The following is a 19,515-nucleotide window of genomic DNA, read 5'->3' as shown; positions in this document are numbered from 1 at the left end:
TTGATAAAATAATGATATTGAATTTAAATCACTTTTAAAAGCTTTTTACACATATTTTACATAAGTATGTTCAACTGGTTGGCATCATCAACGTGCCTAAAACAAATTTCATCTCTTAATTTTAAAATTTTAATTTCTTAAGAAATTTTAGAACTTTTTGACATCAGACTTACATAACTATATTCAAGCACCCATTTCTATAGACACAGACCAAAGGTATGCAAGAATAGATTAAGAAAACAAAAATTAACAACTGGCAGCTGCATGGAAAGAAATTGCCTTACAGGGGCATTGGTATGAAATATATACAGTCAAAAGTCTGTAATCCGGACTCGTCGGGACTTCGGCGATTCCGGAATATAGATCATCAATTGAAATCTGATAAGATGGCATGCAGAAATTATAAAATTAGAAATATGAAACCGTAATTTATGAAATAAAGAGCAATTATGACCTAAACAGTATCAAAATTTACAAAAAAAAAAAAAAAAAGCTTAATTATTATTTGTTTACGTTATTAAACATTTCTTTCAATGCATGCATGCGTAAAGCATACATAATGCATAAACAAAATTAGAAAATTGCAACCAGAAAACTATTTGATGTGTATTCGTGATATTTATAATGACGATGAATTTGATTTACATCATATCACAGACGAGTACATCGAGATGAAATACTATATTTAGTAAAGAATTATAAGTCGAATAAAATAAAAACATCTGCCTTGAAGATAAGGATAGTGCTGACAGATCAACTTCAGTTCATCGCACACCATGACGTCCCCCCCCCCGTTCTTCCATGCAATTTTTGAAGATACGAAAAGATCCTTCTCCAAATGAAGGGAAGGTACTTTGTGTTCTGAATGTGATAATTCAGAGACTAAATACTTTTAAATTTTTATTAAGCTTTCTGTACACAATTTGCAATGACACAATTCCAATTATGGCCGCAGGCTTTGAACTTAACTGCCAAGCAATAGATTTCCTGTTACTGTTAGATATTTATCCTGAGATGCAGTTATTATTCATTTATAATTTCTGTTCAGGCCTCCTCCCAATGGTTTTAGAGTCCTGAAATTGTTTCCATGGCCCAAAGACTGCCTGGCTTGAAATATTCACACATTTCAGTGCTTCCATGATTACCTGCCTTACTTCTAAAGGGCCAATGATTTGCCACTTCACAGATTCTTCTACAGGGCTCGTACGCATTTCTGCACTCGGAAATTAAGTACTTTTTAAGACCATTAGTGAAAAAAATTAAGGACCTATCAGCAAATGGGAAAACAATTCAATTAAAAATATTACTCTATGCCTGAATTTCACTTTCGTAGTACCATCCTAAAAATAAAATAGATCCCTAAGTAGTATGCATTATTACTAAACATGAATTAACTAACATAATTATTAATAAGTTTGAGAATAAAATAAAGTTTCTGCAACTTATCAAGTAGCATTACATATTTTACACTTATAATAGTTGGTCATATTTGAAAGAAGATAAGTGACATTTACGTTTTACTAACAGTTAGTTAGCTTTACGCTGAATTTTTTGTGTCTTATTTTGTCACACACTTGGTCAGTCTAGAGGTTTAGTAAATAGCAGGTAGATTTTATGTCAAACGGCATTGATTAAAACGAGAAGTAAGATCATAATCAGTATGATTCATAACAAACGAGAATGTTTGTCACTGCTTGCTGCTTGTCTAGAGAAGGCCTGATGTAGGCATGGTTGGCAAGTGTTGAAAGTTAATCACACTCTTGTTAATACAGTCAAATGTCATAGCTTTGTGTAGAGTTTAGGGGTTGTAACCCAGTTAACATACTTTAAGGTTCCAATAAGCCATTAAAGCACCAGAGGTGATAAGTTGTTTTGTATATACAGGGTGTTTCATAGATCATGGGACAAACTTGTAGGGGTGGTGAAGCGTACTAAAACATGCATTTTTTGTATAGGAATGTAGGGTCTAAAGTGACGGGTTAAGGCAGGAACGCAAAAAAGCGACATGAGAGGAAAATGTGTTTATGTACAAAATCAATGCAAAGTATTTCTTTGCAGCAATACAGTATTCACAATAAATGTTCAAAAAAGGGAACACTAACAGTAATAGGAACTACAGCTGTGATTGGTTGGCAATGCAGCGGTAGTAAACCGGACAAACCACAATCCAATGCATCAGAGGATCATTAGAAACTCTGCTGTTGAGAGTGATGGGTGAGTTTACGCACAGGGAAAAAGCTGACATGCATCTCATGTATGGTGCTGCTAATGAGAACGGCAGAGCAGCGCTATAATTGTACCAGACACGGTTTCCGAATAGGCGTATGCCGAAGCACACAATGTTCGAGAGGTTGCATCGGTCTCTGTGCGAAAACGGGTCATTTGAGGCCACCTCTGACACTAGGAGTGGAAGAAGTGCACAACAACCTCGCATTGAAGAATCCATCTTGAACATTGTGCAGACAAGAGCTATCACCTCAGACAAGAGCTATTGCACATTGTCTGCAGCTGAGTCATTCCACCGTTTGGAGAGTACTGCATGAAAATGGTTTGCACCCATGCCATTTGCAGAGAGTCCAAGCCTTCCAAGAGACAGATTGTCCTCTTCGAGTTCATTTCTGTCATTGGTTCTTGCAGTAGTGTGCGGCGCAGGTGGATTTCCCATCAGTTGTGCATTCATGGACGAGGCAACTTTCTCACAGGACGGCATCTTCAATAGCCGCAATATGCACGTGTGGGCAACTCATAATCCACACGCATTCCAAACCCGCTTCTCCATGAATGTGTGGATGGGTATTGTTAACGACTACCTCATAGGCCTATACCTCTTACCTGCATGTTCAAATGGCTTATGTTATCATATTTTTCTGCAAGAGGTGCTACCGGAATTGCTGCAGGATGTTCCGCCTGTCGTTCGTGATCGCATGTGGTTCTAACATGATGGTGCACCAGCCCATAACCACGTGCAGCTCCGCAATTGCTTGGATGGGACATTTCCGGGCAGATGGATTGCCCGTGGTGGACCCGTTCGATGGCCACCCCAGGTCACCATTTTTATCCAGCTTGGACTTTTTTTATGGGGCCACCTGAAGAGCATCATTTACAAGACTCCCGTTGACTCGCTAGAGGACCTTGTTGCACGACTATACATTGCGGCTGCAAGCGTGCGCGAAATGCCTGGCGTTTTTTAAAATGTTTGTCAATCCCTTCTGCGACGTTCCAAGTATGTATTACTACTGGTGGTCGCAATTTTGAACATTTATTGTGAATACTGTATGAAGCACCTTTGTGTTTATTTTGTGCATAAACACATTTTCTTGTGTCCCTTTTTTTTTTTTTTTTTGCATTCCTGCCTTAACCCGTCACTTTAGACCCTACATTCCTATGAAAGAATGCCTGTTTTAGTACGCTCCAACACCCCTCCAAGTTTGTCCCATGATCTATAAAACACCCTGTACTATTCTAAGTCTCAATAGATGCAAAGAATAAGTTTTACTTGAATTTTTACATTTTTGTGTTTTATCTTGTGGCCACAGTGAGTATTAAAGAAAGGCAATAACTAGCTTTAATATGTAGAGATAATTTTTAAGGTTAAGTAATTAGTTATAAATAATTAAATTAGGTAAATAGATAATCTTAGCCATTATGGATTTACATGGCTACTATTAAATTTTACTTTTTAACAATATTTGTTAAAAAAAAGCCTTATTAAAATCAAAATGTAACAAAATTTCGCAGTTTAAAATATATGTAATTTATGACATTGATTCTTAAACGATATTAGGATAATTACACATTAAAAGCTACAAAACATTTATGTTTTGTAACAACAACACTCAACAAAATATTTATCCGTCGTTTTAATTTGAAGCCTATAAGGTTTTTCTCACACCTTCTTGGTGTAGTGGTTTGCACACTGGGCCGGTATTCCAGAGGTCCACTGTTCGATTCCTGGCGAAGACGTTGTTAATTTTTTACCTTTCCTCCTTTCAAAAATACCTAATGCCTCTACAAGCCTTCGCAAACATTTTGGCTAGTTTATATCGATTTCCTTGTCTTTAAGCATCTTTTCTAACAATTACAGATTTGTCTCAATATGCAAACCAATGCCCTCGCTAGTTTCTGCGTGCTTTACCTCCTAACTTTTCAATCTCTCCACAATGTACCTATGAGAGTTTTATTCATCTGGTAAAAGTCAAATAATCCAAAACCCCGAACGGACGTGAAGCATATTATCGCTATGTCTGAAATTAACTACAATATCAGACAAAGGTTTAAATAACAAGAACAGTCAAATTCAAACTAATTAGGTAGACTAGTGGTTCAAAGATTATACAATTTAATTTTAATTTAATTTGGCTCAATAACTATATCATATGAGGAAATGGAAATGGGAAATTATAGTAAAGGCTGAAATCATAAACTGAGTAATTTACAGAATAACTGCACATATCTCTGAAGAATAATTTTCTTTATGTATTCAGTTATTCTTATTCAGTTTCTTTCTTCAAAATGTTTCCTTTTCATTTTAGAATTTTCGGATTTAATTAAGGATTTCTGTTATTATAAAAAACACTAAATGCAGTTAGAATGTACAGAAAAAGCGGCTAATTTTATATTTCTTTAGTAATATGAACATTCAGAATAAATATGAAACATATATAGCAAAGGCTCGGGTACAATGCTTAATGTGTAAGAATTTCTAGAATTTAATGACAGACTGAACAACAAAATATAGAAGTGGCAAAACTATTAAATTTAAAGCAGGCATTGGAAGCAGGATTTAGAAAGACACTAAACAGCAGAATTTTAGACCCTACATTCCTATGAAAGAATGCCTGTTTTAGTACGCTCCAACACCCCTCCAAGTTTGTCCCATGATCTATAAAACACCCTGTACTATTCTAAGTCTCAATAGATGCAAAGAATAAGTTTTACTTGAATTTTTACATTTTTGTGTTTTATCTTGTGGCCACAGTGAGTATTAAAGAAAGGCAATAACTAGCTTTAATATGTAGAGATAATTTTTAAGGTTAAGTAATTAGTTATAAATAATTAAATTAGGTAAATAGATAATCTTAGCCATTATGGATTTACATGGCTACTATTAAATTTTACTTTTTAACAATATTTGTTAAAAAAAAGCCTTATTAAAATCAAAATGTAACAAAATTTCGCAGTTTAAAATATATGTAATTTATGACATTGATTCTTAAACGATATTAGGATAATTACACATTAAAAGCTACAAAACATTTATGTTTTGTAACAACAACACTCAACAATATCATATCCACAGTGATTGCATCAGGTGGGAAAATGCCTATTGCCAGCTATGTTTATGATGCATTAAGAAATAATAGATGAATATTTTAAATTGTAAGTTTTCAATTTCTTTATTAATAAAAAAAATTCTTTCTTTAATGCCTGCCCATGTGATAAGATTAGAAGCATTTTTGATATTTTCCATGCTTGTGTCTAGTGAAAAGTAGAGAAAATAAATGGAAGATAAAACATGTTAAGATTCTAGTATCAAGTAAAACATTCAAATATTATATTGCCATTGTTCTTCCAGACGTTCTCCAAAAAGTAAGAAATTCATTGAAAACTTTCTGTAAAATACATCCATTACGTGTTGATACCATGGAGACATTTTTCATTTTGTCACATATTTCTTGAATCTTGGGTCTATAAATTCTTGCCTGCAAATCCTTCTAAACTTTACAAGCTACAATGTCTAAAATCCCAAAGAAAAATTATCCCTACCATTTCTGTGACAGCAAAAAGACAGAAATATTTGGGGAGGGAAAAAGTATAAAATTAATTTTATAGAGAAATCTGATGCACATTCGAAGAATTTTGAATAATCTGAGACAATTACATGGGAAAAACTCTTACTATGAAAATATTAAAAACAATTTTAATTAATTACATAGCTAACTTTGCTTCTGCTAAGAGCTGTTTCGTAAATTATGCTTTATAGTATTATACCGTTTATTTTTCAGATTCAAAATAAAACTTTATAATATGACAGCGAAAAATAAAATGTTTTATTTTAATGTTCTTTTTTGAATATAATTGCAATATATTACCGTTATTTTAATGAAATTTATCAATGTTACAATGTTTAAAAAAAAGTCACTGAAAAATTCTCAGATCTCGGAATTTAAAATTTCTATAGAAACTGATCTTAAAATAGCCAAAATGTTGAAATGTCGCCAAATTTAGAACCGTTTAATAAAAGAATTCACATCCTCAAAAGCGAAAAGTTGTTTAAGAGCTCTTTATTAGAAAAAATGAATTTCGAAATGCTTATGTTTCACTTCTTGCTTGGAAACTCGAGTATCCCATCATTTATATTAGAAATAGAAATTATAATTCATGAACCCATTCAAAAGATTTACCATATATAGGCTGTGAAACACCAAAAATATTCCTCCAAAATGCTAATTCACACTCAAAATGGCAGTTGTAAAAACAGACAGAAATTTCAGATGATTAAAATTAAGGACCTTCTGCTGAGTTTGGCCTAAATTAAGGACTTTTAAGGATCGTACGAACCGTGTAAATGATACTTTGGAATCACAGCAAACCGTTTTGCGTCTTACAGACTGAAATCAATTTACCATCAAATGACAAATGACACAATGCTTTTCACATATCAGAAACATTAGATCATTTTTAAGTGGATAATAATTGTCTTTTATACATTCCCTGCCCCCCTAAAAAAACAGAGAGAGAGAGAGAGAAAAGAAAAAAAAAGGGGGGGATTATACTGATTTGATATTTCATGGAATATCATTATTTTTGTGTATGTAAAGGTAAATCTGGACATGAGTGTTATCTTATTTAAGCTCCTCAAAAGACATACTTATCTGACATTTATAAAAAAATATCACTGAAACACAACTAAAACTTTTTTCTACTTAGAGGAGAACTATGCTGTCACAGTTACCTTTATTTCTAGTTTAATCAACAAAATCATGAAATAATTATATCACAAGCTAAACTAAAAAAGATGAGCAGCTTACCTAATAATAGAATGTGTTGATATAATAAACTCTTCTTCAACGCCCGGCAAACAAAGAAACCTTTTACTCTTTGTTTTGATTCTAGCATACCTATCTCGACCTACTCTAAATTTGAAAGGAACACATGTGGCAACACCTTCCTCAAGAGCTAAATAAGGTAAAAATAATTGACATGAGAGCTAAATAAAGTAAAAATAATTACAAACTAATAAAAAATTAATTATAAGAAAGAGCTTGCGGAATTCATCAAACAGAAAACTTCATTTCATGTACCTTTCATGGTACAACAGAAAAAATAAAAATGCACAAGTAAAGCGAACCACTTACTATCTCGAAAATGCTGCTTCAAGGTAGCTACATCGGAAGGATGACAGAAATCAAATACATTTGCATTGAGCAATTCTTCTCGCAGATACTGACCACTAGATGATGACAGCATACTAAAATTAGAAATATGCATGAGTAACATGTTATATATATTACAGCATTATATTTTTAATATAAGAAAGGGGAAAATCTTTAGTTAATATTAAACACATGCTTTTACCTTGTGTCAATATCTAGCACTTTTCCTTCTTGTTCTATTCTGGTTGTAAACTGCTCAACTTTATTTACCACAATACGCTTTTCTTCAACATTGACTCTTCGAGCAATGCATGTCAAACCATTTCTTATGTCTGAAAAACGTAAATCTTATATATTAGAGAATATTAAAACATACTAATAATGGATTAATTCAAAAACAAAATGTCAACATTTTCATACATGGAAGTCTCATGTTTCGAACATTCATATATATGCATATTTGTTTATTATGATATTCAGTAATATGGTTGACAGTATGTTCTTAGCATTAAATACCTTATACTTGAATATAGTGATGTTCCAATCAATTCAATTTTATGCATTCCACCTTATTTTTATTTTCATGCTAATATTTTCCAAACATGTTTACACCAATTATAAATAACTCATACAAACGTATTACATATATATATATATATACACATGTAATGTTTTCAGTTATTCCAACACATCGTGGGTGAATGGTGAGGCTATTCCATTTCACATTTTGGTAGATGGGTGACGAAGCTGGGATGATTGCCCCACGGAGAAAAGATGACTACTCAGAACTTTTCACTTTTAACAGCATATCTTTATTTTATTTTAGAGCAGATGATTTTTTCCAGATGAAGTTACTCAAATAACTTATTCAGTAATTGAATTACTAAATACGACTGACTTTAATACGTTATAATGTTCTAACAAAGAAAGAGGAGCATAGTGAAGGCGTTAGCAGAACGAAGGCGAGAAGGCATCTGTAAAGGAGAATTTATGACGCAGCATTTATATGAAAGGTTAAGTAACAGAGTAGCTTCTAGAAAAATGTAGAAAAACTTATGACGCAGCATTTATATGAGGAGGTTATGTAATAGGCGTGAATGTTCTAGAAGGTACTGGTCTAGGGAAAGATCCTGAATTGCAGAAAATTAATTAAAGGTTGCTGGTTCGCAAAGAACAAAGCCATCTTATTTTTTTTTTTTTATATTTTACATCTTCCCCCCATCAAAAAGAGGCCGGGGTGAGATAAGCATTAGTACAGGAGTAAAGCAAAAGTATGAGAAAAGACATGAAAATATCCAGAACATAGCATACAAGCTTTAACTATGGCCTATCATAGTTCATGACTTTCTCATATAAAATTTTGACTTTATAGCATATGAAATTTTGAACACTAAAACTATGAGTTATAAATAAATATACAATATATGACTAATTTTAAAACTATAACATAATAAATATGGAATACTGATAAATAAATAAGTTATAATTACAAAAGTCCTCAACTTTGTAAAAAATGTCCATTTTGTTTTTTGAAAGTCCTTTTTGTAAAAAGAGTTCGAATAGAATGAAAATATCTGGTAAAATCTCTAAATGCCAGATAGTCCACAAATATGATGCATTTTTTTCATAATAGTAAGCTTTGATTAGAAAATATTTTAAATTTTTCTTCCTTCAGATAAAACTTAGAAATAGATTATACAATTTATGAATAATATATTATGTGCATTTTTTCCTTTCATCATAGGGAATTAAATATTGACATATTTTACACTTCAATACAAAATATTATAATTACTTAAAGCCTAATATAAGGTAACTGGTTTTTTGGCATTGTACATTACCTCAAAGTGGTTTTAGAAAAATAAAAGATCATATAAAATCAAAATTATAAGACAGATAACTTGTATAATCAAGTTAAAGTCTTTTTTAGAATTTTGTAAATTAGAAACAAATATTATCCTACAATAAGAAGAAAATTTTTGCTATGAAATAATTCAAATTAAGTGAAAAATATAAAAGGTCAAGATCGAGAGAATAATTTGTCATAGTCGGGAAAATAACTTGTCATAATTAGGATTTAAGTCTAAATCAGGTATTAAAAGTCATAATCAGAAAGATTTTTAATAGAGAATTTTGAAAAAATTAATTTTAATTTTGAACAGAGACAGGAATTCTACTATTTCTGACAGTTAACTCACTTGCTGGATTAAGAGGTCTTAATCTAGTTGAATGAACAATTTCTGATTTCTTTTTAGTTAAAGGATTAGGTTTATCAATTTTATAAGTAACTTCAGAATATGTTTTAAAATTTTATAAAGTCCTGAGAATGGAGGAGAGATAATTTACGTGTATTAGGGTATTGAAATTCTTCATACATTATTAAATCACCAATTTTAAAATTACTAGGTTTAAAATGAATATCACATCTTTCTTTATTTACATTATGATAATCATCAGATCTCTTTTGAGCTATTTTTCTGGCTTCTTCTATTGACGGATACAATTCTTGATTTTGAATTAAGGAATCATAAGGTAATTTTCCATACATTAAATATGATGGAGGGAATTTTGTTACAGAATGAGGGATATTATTATACTCTTCAGTTACTTGGGGTAATAATTTTATCCATCCTATATTACCTTGATAAGAATTTAGTTTACATTTTAATCTAGTTATTAGTCTATTTGCAGTAGTTAGCAATTGTTTTACATTATGGTTCCTTAAAAAGTGCTTAAATTTTGAAGATGTAAAAGCAGCATTCCTATCACTTAAAATCTTTTTAGGGACCTGAATTTGAAAAATTGGTTTTAAGCAATTTATATATCTGTAATTACACTTTTAGAAGCAAAAGTCCAGATATATCTAGTTGCATGATCAATAATTATGTGAATATACTTTTTAGTAGAATTATAATAATTTAAACCACCTACAGTATCAATAGATAATATTTCAAAAGAAACGTTATACGTTATAACATTCTAATAAAGAAAGAGGAGCATAGCGGAGGCGTTAGCAGAATGAAGGCGAGAAGACATCTGTGTAGGAGAACTTATGATGCAGTATTTATATGAAAGGTTATGTAACAGAGCAGCTTCTAGAAAAATGTAGAAAAACTTATGATGCAGCATTTATATGAGGAGGTTATGTAATAGTCGTGAATGTTCTAGAAGGTACTGGTCTAAGGGAAGATCCTGAATTACAGAAAATTAATTAAAGGTTGCTGGTTCGCAAAGAACAAAGCCATCGTATTTTTTTTTTTTATTTTACATATATATATACAGTCAAAAGTCTTTAATCTGGACTTCGGCGATTCCGGATTATCGATTTTTACGGATAATAGATCATCAGTTTAAATCTGGTAAGATGGCATGCAGAAATTATAAAATTAAAAATATGAACCGTAATTTCTGAAATAAAGAGCAATTATGATCTAAAGGGTATCAAAATATACAAAAAAAAAAAAAAAAAAAACTTAATAATTATTTGTTTACTTTATTAAACATTTCTTTCAACGTGCGCATGCCTAAAGCATACATTACGCATAGACGAAATTAGAAAATTGCAACCAGAAAACTATTTGATGTGTATTCGGTGATTTAAATCATATCAGAGTACATCGAGATGAAATACTACATTTAGTAAGGAATCATAAGCTGAATAAAATAAAAACATCTGCCCTGAAGATAAGGATAGTGCTGACAGATCAACTTCCAGTTCATTGCGTGCCGCGATGTCTCCCCCCCCCCACTGCCTGGAAGTCAAGTAACTAATGAAAAATGTGCATCACTAATCCTTTCATTGATTAATTTTTTTAAATACCCCTTCCTTTATAAAAAAAATTGCTATTTACTCTATCCTCATCTGAAATTAAACTTACCAGTATGCTTGCAAAGGGAATCAAGAGTAGAATTATGCACCCAATGCAGAGAAAATTTAAGGACATTTTTAATTTACTCTTTTTTAATGAAAAATATTATGCAATTTACAGATATTAATGAAGCCTCCATTAAAAAGCAGGTAAAAGCTAGCAACTAAAGCAGTAAAAATTAAAATTAAATAAGCAAAATATATAAAATAAAACAAGAATTAAAATTTATTGCTACGTCTTGATCATACTTTTAGAAATGCTAACATACCTATCAAACTAGATATTGGGAAAAAATAGATACAATATTCCCATTAAAAATAATATGTTCTTAATTTTGTGACTTATTTTAGGTGAAATTGTATGTAGTTATATCAGACATAGTATCAATGTAAGCTATATTGTATAGTTTGACACATCTACTGGCTATGCAGTCTGTACAGTTGTAGCCTGGATGCTGACACTTTAGACATTTCATGCACATATTTTTGCGAACAGTGCTACAATTCCATAAACACAATGATGTGTTATGTTTCTTGGTAGAGAATGTTGCAAATTATGAATAATTCTCAAGTGAAAGAAAACACACTATGCTACATTTAAAATACTTAATTTCATCAACTTTTGTAACACTAAACCTCAATTTTATGATTTTACTAAGCTTTTCAATACAGATACATCCAATTACAACAAACAACATTTTTTGATAATATATGAACAGCCTAAAGTATCCTAATTATTACATAAGTAACACTAGGAAATAAAATTACCATTACTTCCATCATCCCCAAGAGGAATGTAATTTGCAGTTATACTTAAATTTTCATACTGAGGCATTGGAGGGGGCTTGTTTTCCATCTTAATTTCTGGTTTCTCTTGCTTGACCAAAAACCGACAATTGAAATGCTTAGTGGGTTTACCGGGAGAATTGAAATCACCTTCAGAAGACCAATCACGCCCATTACCTTACAAAAAAGAAAAATATTACAGTACCTTATAATGAACACATAAAATATTTTATATAATTTAGTAATAAATATTTAGGCTGAAATCTGCATAACATATCAAGATCAGATTGTAGTTTCCTTTTAAACTTTAATAAATTCTTTACCATAAACTCAAATTTTCAGATTTAAAAAAAAAAAAAAATTAATAATTATTAAGTCATATTGTGCAGTTTGAACTTGAATAATTATACTAATTTAAAATAAACTGACTTGATTATGAAGGTACAGTACAAAGTCCGAACATCCATTACCCGGAAAGACCTAAAATCCGCACATCAAAGAGATTTTCACTTAAAAATTCAGATTCTTAATTTCACTTACGCACTAAATAAAATACCCTGTTATGAAAAAATAATCATGTAAGCATAACTTTATGAGATTAATAATTTGGCTCTAGCTGAGTATCTGTTTGGCATACATCTCAAACCCAAACATTCACATATTTTACATCCCTGACACCGACCTGACAAGTCATTTATTTATTATATTTTGCTTTCATCGCTGCATGTTTATCAACACATGACAGTTTCAGTAATAACTCATACAGCGATGACTAAACTTTTTTTTTATATTAGGAATTGAATAACAAGAGTATGGCAACCTTATATGCTAACATTACGCTTGGCGATGATTATAAGTTTTTAAATGCTCTAAGAAATGTTGACGAGGAAAATTCAACAAAAATTTCTTTTCATATGCTAAAAATAGATTTTGTTAATGAAACTCATAGGCCAAAAGATTACATTTAGTGCTATTTTAATTAAGAGTAACTGATATGGTATTCAGCATAAATTCAGAAGTTGTGGCAGAATATGTCGGCACCGGATAGCAGAATTTAGGGAAGACGAAATTTTGGAATTTGGGAAAGCACCGAGCGGCAAAATTAAGGGACGAGAAATTGTTATGATTTAGGGAAAGTAGTAGGATCCAAAGTTATGTGCGGGGAAAATTTAGAACTTAAAAAGGCACTTTGTAGCAGAATTTAGGACCCGTAGAGACTGTACCAGACGGTATCTAGCACCGGCCATTAAAGCCTAAAGTATATGTGGGAGTTTGTACTGTAATGCATTAAATAAATACATCCTAAATTCAAGAAAAAGTTTCTGGAATTTCTTCAGAAATAACATATGAATACTTAAGACACAATAACATGCCGAATAAATTCTAATTCAGAAGTCAAACAACAAAAATCAGACACAGAAGTCTCCTGTTGCCTAACATTGTTGGTCCGAAAATCACACTTTCAATTTTTCTGCTGCCAAAATTATTCAAAAAACATCTTCCACTGGAGAACTGGATTTTCTAGAAGCATTTCACATTCAAGAAAAATCTTTCTGTTCTAGTTAATGGATCTTAATTCCAATCCATCTTTGCCTTCGGCCTTCAAAGAAATTATGTTTTAGTTCTGGTTTCATCAACAGAATGCACCACTAGCTTATTTTCTGTCCAGGCTTTCTTATCTTATCTGATCATTATATTTTATCTCGTTCATTTGCGCTTTTTGCAGCTGAGGATGGTGGTTCAATAAAACCATTGCAACTAGTCCTGTGAAAATTTGAAAATTAACGCTGATTTTTGTTGTTTGAATTCTGAATTAGAATGTGAATACTTTTTTGCAAACAAAATGAATATAAATAAAAAGGATGAGAAATACTTCTATTTTTAACACAATTTTTACCATATGCATTGGAAATATATCACTGCTTCGGTAATCCTAAATTCTCCAAGATAAACCTTTTTGAATGAACAACATTTTCCTTTAATTCATTGTATATATGAGCATTTTAAAATAAAGACACAGCTTTGTTTACAGCAAGATCTGAAGTTTTCTAAATACTGTCACATGGCTTGCAGAGTCGCATAGAACGGCAAGACTATGCTCTTTACATCCTTTAATTCAAAGATCCTTTAGAAAAGGGGCCCCGACTTTTTTGTCCCTAAGAGCACATTTTAGAATATCTGTTGGACGGCGGGCATCACTTACGTTTTCAATGTGAATTTATAATTGGTTCTATAACTGGATAGATAAGAGATCAGTCGCATTTTGCTTTGTGTTGGTATATGTGTTGGAAGAAATTTCTGTTTCATTAAAAACGAGAAAACTTAAATAATTATAGAATTTTATTGAAAACTAAAACATTTCTATTGCGATTGCACACATTAAACAATCGTTTAGAGCCATAGTGCCCGCGGGCATAGGGTTAGGAACCCCTGCTTAAGAGCCAAATAGTTCACAAACTGAACATTTTTGTCTACCTGCATAAAGTATACATAAGAAATACTTCAAATTTTCATAATGTTACAGCAACTCACAAATGTTTAACAGATCAGGCAAAAATCATTTTTTAATTTTAGTTTGAAGTTTAATTACAGTCCAAAGACTCTTCCATGACTTCTTTTTTCGTTAACGAGTGAGCTTCCAGTGTAATGTATTTACTAAAATAAAGATGTTGACATAGTGACTTAATATTAACACATCCACTGCCAGTCACTAGAGTTAGATTGACAGTTATTGCCACCCATATGGAAGTAAATTGTATCCAGATGCCAACACACTTATTATAAGAAATATGATTTAAAAATATTAATAAAAGATAATTATGTGATACCTAAGTATTATTTAAGCCTTTTATTAAAGAATTTTTTAATTACGCCCCAGTGCGTGATTGACCCTACATGTCAAATTTTCCCCAAATGCCACATTAAACGATGGCATGTGGAATGTAGAAAATAAATTTAAATAAGAAAAATAAGTGACAGTACGCATTATTTTTATATCAATATGTATTACAGACAATTATACATATTACAAAGGAATTTATAACAATTACAAAAACATTATCCAGATACATCTAGAATGTTATTTGTGTATTATTTTTGAACAACCTAAGCAGTACCCGGGAGATCCCTCACAAAATTTGCGAACATATAATTGTATCTTTACGTTTTCCTTGGGAATAGCAACTTTTGCATTGCTTTCTTAGAATTTTTCCTTCTTTTTTTTTTCTTCCCGTGTACTCAGCACATGTTCAGATTCAAACTGATCACACACAGGAGCACGAAGACCAGATGGCTGTTTCAGTAAACTTCGTATCACGGATAAACGGTAGTCATACAGAGAAGCATTTTCATTGGAATACTTATTATAGATAAAGTGGGAATTGTTCATCCTTATTTGCAAAATATGCACAAATATACAAATATTTTCGTGGGCCGCTTAATTGTTTTTCTCTCACAAGGATAATAAGCAAGCATCTGATCTTGCTTATCAATACCGGCCATAAATTTATTATATTGAATTACAGGTAGAGGTTTCGATTTAATTTCACCTCTTTTGTTTGTTATTTCCACCACATCATTTTTATATTCATTGGAAATAGAAGCGACGTCTCTCTTATCCTGCCACATTGCAATCATCACACCATTAGCATACTTTGCTACAGTTTGCCCTTTCTCCAGTTTTTTTTCGTTTATCTCTTTCGGAAATGTCTTTCTGGTCTTTTTGATTGTTCCAGTGCAATGAGTTTTCCAATCAGCAAGACATTTTGACAGTTCGTAGCTGTTATAATAATTGCCCATAAATATGCTATGTCCTACATCCAGCATTCCCTCGAGTAAATTCATAACTTTTTTTGCATGTTCTTTTCCACCAGAATCATCCATCATGCCTGTATATATCATAAATTTCAGAACCATACCATCAGGAGTTGTGATCATGTACAACTTAATACCATATTTGTGACATTTATTTGGTATATACTGTCTGAATATAAGCCGTCCACTCCACAATACCATCGATTCATCTAATCTCCCGCTCTGGGTAAGATATTTCAGATACTTGCGCATTGAACAAATTCACCACATCTCTTACTTTATACAGTCGATCCTTTGGAAGCTCTGTATTCTGTTCTGGGATTTTTGCAAAGTGCAATGCCCTCTAACAACAAAAAACGATTCCTGCTGATATTTTCTGAAAATACACGTAAACGAAACAGTGAATCCATTTTCCAGTAATCTTGTACACGTATAGCTCCCATATGTATGATCAATCCCACAAATACCAAGAGTTCCTCTTTTGTGGTGCTCTTCCAAAGCATTGACGCGAGAATGTGTTTCCCCCCCCTTGCGAAAAAGTACTTCAAAAGCATAATCATTAGTTTCAGCAACTATTTCTTACAAGATACCAACAGTGAAAAAATGACGAAAGAAATCTATAGGATTGTTACCTGAAACAGGTTGGAGCAAACACTCGGATTTTATAAAAAGGAAATTTTTCATTGATGCTGAATCATTTTCCGAAATAACGTTTTCCACCATAGTTGAATCATCCTGCTGACATGCAGCCTCTTGCACGATTCATTCTTCATCATCGTCAGAATCCGAAATATCATCGGTACAAGTCGGAGGAACAAATTCTTCGTCACAGTCATAACTAAAATCGCTCAGATACTCATCCGATATCCATAAGAGCCTTTTCATATTGAACTTTTCTTTTTTTGGGGTGCGAAGGACCTGCACTATTCAATCCATGCCAATACCAGAAGAAATGCTCTGCATGTAATGCCAAATGAACTGGAGAATGAATAACAAGTATAGGATTATGTGGGGTAATGCTGAGACATTACCCCACATCACGCGCTGGCGCCTGATTGGCTCCTTGCTGATAACAAAACGTCACACGCTAGCGAGTGATTGGCAGTCAATGTGTTAAGTTTAAAAGCATGCTATGTCTATTTTAAGCTGTACATGTTTTTTTAAGGGTTATGGTTTCTTTTTCACTCTCCCTTGCATTTTTTATGCTGAAGTTGCAATATATAATAAAGTAAGAATTAATGTAAATACTTCAGTTAATTATTGAATACTTTCTAGAAATGTTCAATGATCATGAAATTATTGTTAAATTACCTTTTTCTGAACCTATATAATGAGTATCATATCTTTTATGCCTACCTAGAATAAATTAAATATACTCATAGGAATATGGTTAGATTATTTATTTAACAAGTATTAAAATCAACATTTTTATCAAAAAGTTTATTTTTAGTCTGCTAAAAATATTGCTACAAGCTACAAGTTCATTGATGTCTCTTTATATAATTATTCTAGATACGCAATAAGAAACTGACAATTTATTAGATAAAATCCATGACACACAGCACAATACATAGCAGTAAATAGCTCATGGAGAATGAAGATATTATGTAGTTCTTTAGCATATGAAAAATACCTTTAATTCCTAAATCACTCACACAGTGAATTCTAAAATGCTCTTCAGTTAACCTCTTAAATGCTAATTCTCAAGGCAGATTAACAATTAAGTTGTTCAGGCTCTTAATAGACATATTTATGTAATGCTACATTGGCGTAGCTATGGTACAGCATGACTGCTGAGAGCTTTGGGAAAAATATGTTAGCCCCAAATCTTCCAAAAAATTGCTTAGTTGGTGAAAAACAATTCAAACATTGTTGGGATAAAAACTGAAAAACCTACAATTCTATTAAGATACAAGCACTTAAATACAAATTATGTGACCAGAAATTCAATCATATACAAAATAAACGCTAAAATTATCACACCTAAAATGAAAAATATAAATAAATAAAATACTATAACTATAAAATACACAATACTATAACTATACAGAAAAACAACAATGCAATCAAAAAGGTTTTAAGTATTTACTGAAATTAATAACATTATCTACTCACCTAATGGCATCATAAGTAAAAGATTATTATTAAATCTTGATTTATCATCAGGATGTATGAAGTCATATACATTTTTCTCATACACATCATCCTAGCACAAAAAGAAAACTTCTTATAATAACTTGGCATTTAAACTAATTAGATCTTGAAATACAAAATTAAAACAATGAAGCTAAGGAATATGTCTAATAATGATGAAAACAAAAAATCTTAAATTTAATCAAATGTGATCAAATTCGTTTCTTATTTACAGTTGAATTTTTTTTTAATCTTAATAAAATTAGTTTTGTTAATATTGATAACTTCACTCGTAATTTAAACATAAAAAACAGGCAATATTCCAGATTTCAAAATTATAGACAGCCATTAAATCCCAAAAGTACTCAAAAGGGCTAAAGTTATCAATTAATTTTAATTTTGAATGGATTTAACATTGCTTTTTTTGGGGGGGGGGTTGAACATAATTATTAGCATATAATGATAACATAGTTTTTGATTCTTACCTGACGATACTTCAAAAAAGATGTTATATTTTCTGATACAAATTCTACTTTTCCTTCGATATTAACTACAAACAGAAAACCTTCTAACGCCTAAAAAAACAGGAAAATTTCAAGACTCAAATTTAACCCTATTCCTTATAACTTGATATCATGTACTTTACAATAAAACTAAACAACATATTAAAAATCTTTTTTAAACTTGAAAGGGAGAAGAAAAGAAAAAATGGCAAAACTTTACAAAATACAAAGGATAAAAGAAAAGGAAATAGCTGGATGGCACAAAAAATGAAATTTTTTTAACTATAAAAATTGTAAATTTTAAATAAGCTTGTTGAATTTTACATTCACAAAGATACTGAATAAAAATTCTGAAAATAAGCAACACAAAAGTTAGAAAATATCTACATAATTTTATAACTAAATAACAAAAGCAGATTTAGACAAAAAAATTTATTTACAGTCTAGTCTATGTTCAGCACCATTATGCACTATATTCTCTAACTAATCATTAGTTTGAAAAAGAGTTATTATCTAAGAGGACTCTATGCGAAACTTGTTTGTTTCTTTTACAAAGTATTTTATAAATTTGATATGATTTTTTAAAAAATCCAATTTCTTTTACAGCACTTCCAGTATTAATATTTGGTGCTCCTGCAAAAGCAAAAAGTTTCAAATCTTGACGTGTCCTTGTCAAACATGTGTCCACCAAGGTGCTATCCTGGAATATAGAAGATATGCATGCTGAGATTTATACATTTATATCAGAGTCACTATATCCATCACTTTCTAGTTCTTTAGAACAACATCATCACAGCCATCAGTGTCAGAAAATGACCGAGTCATCATATGCCTACAGTCTTCGTTTAAATACTGTTTTCATTTCGCCATTTTGATATATAAAAAAATATTTCCTTAAAGGATACTCTAAATGTTCATACTAATACTAGCCCAGACTCTTAATAGGAATGAATAAAACCTCTAAAACCATAGAACACCTACCTTCACATCACCAAAATTAAAGTGTTTAGAATCGAGAATAGGTGCATACGCTTAT

At 31.4% G+C, this 19,515-nt stretch overlaps 1 protein-coding gene across 8 annotated transcripts in view; it reads right to left on the bottom strand.

Moving 5' to 3' along the window:
• Positions 1-19,515, bottom strand: part of LOC118185908 (uncharacterized) — a 180,055-nt gene that overhangs the window by 43,460 nt on the left and 117,080 nt on the right. For all 8 annotated transcript variants that reach the window (XM_085819615.1, XM_085819611.1, XM_085819613.1 and 5 more), the window contains 6 exons: positions 18,462-18,551; positions 17,959-18,049; positions 12,013-12,207; positions 7,579-7,708; positions 7,359-7,471; positions 7,032-7,179 (listed from right to left, as the gene is read on the bottom strand). In XM_085819615.1, coding sequence (XP_085675741.1) covers positions 7,032-7,179; positions 7,359-7,471; positions 7,579-7,708; positions 12,013-12,207; positions 17,959-18,049; positions 18,462-18,551 — 767 coding nt within the window. The remainder of the gene's footprint in view (positions 1-7,031; positions 7,180-7,358; positions 7,472-7,578; positions 7,709-12,012; positions 12,208-17,958; positions 18,050-18,461; positions 18,552-19,515) is intronic.

This window comes from Stegodyphus dumicola, chromosome 6 (genome assembly GCF_044657685.1).
Source record: "Stegodyphus dumicola isolate Sdum_Otavi_A_Nest chromosome 6, ASM4465768v1".
In the NCBI taxonomy this organism is placed as follows: domain Eukaryota; kingdom Metazoa; phylum Arthropoda; class Arachnida; order Araneae; family Eresidae; genus Stegodyphus; species Stegodyphus dumicola.
This window is presented reverse-complemented; position numbering and strand designations above follow the sequence as displayed.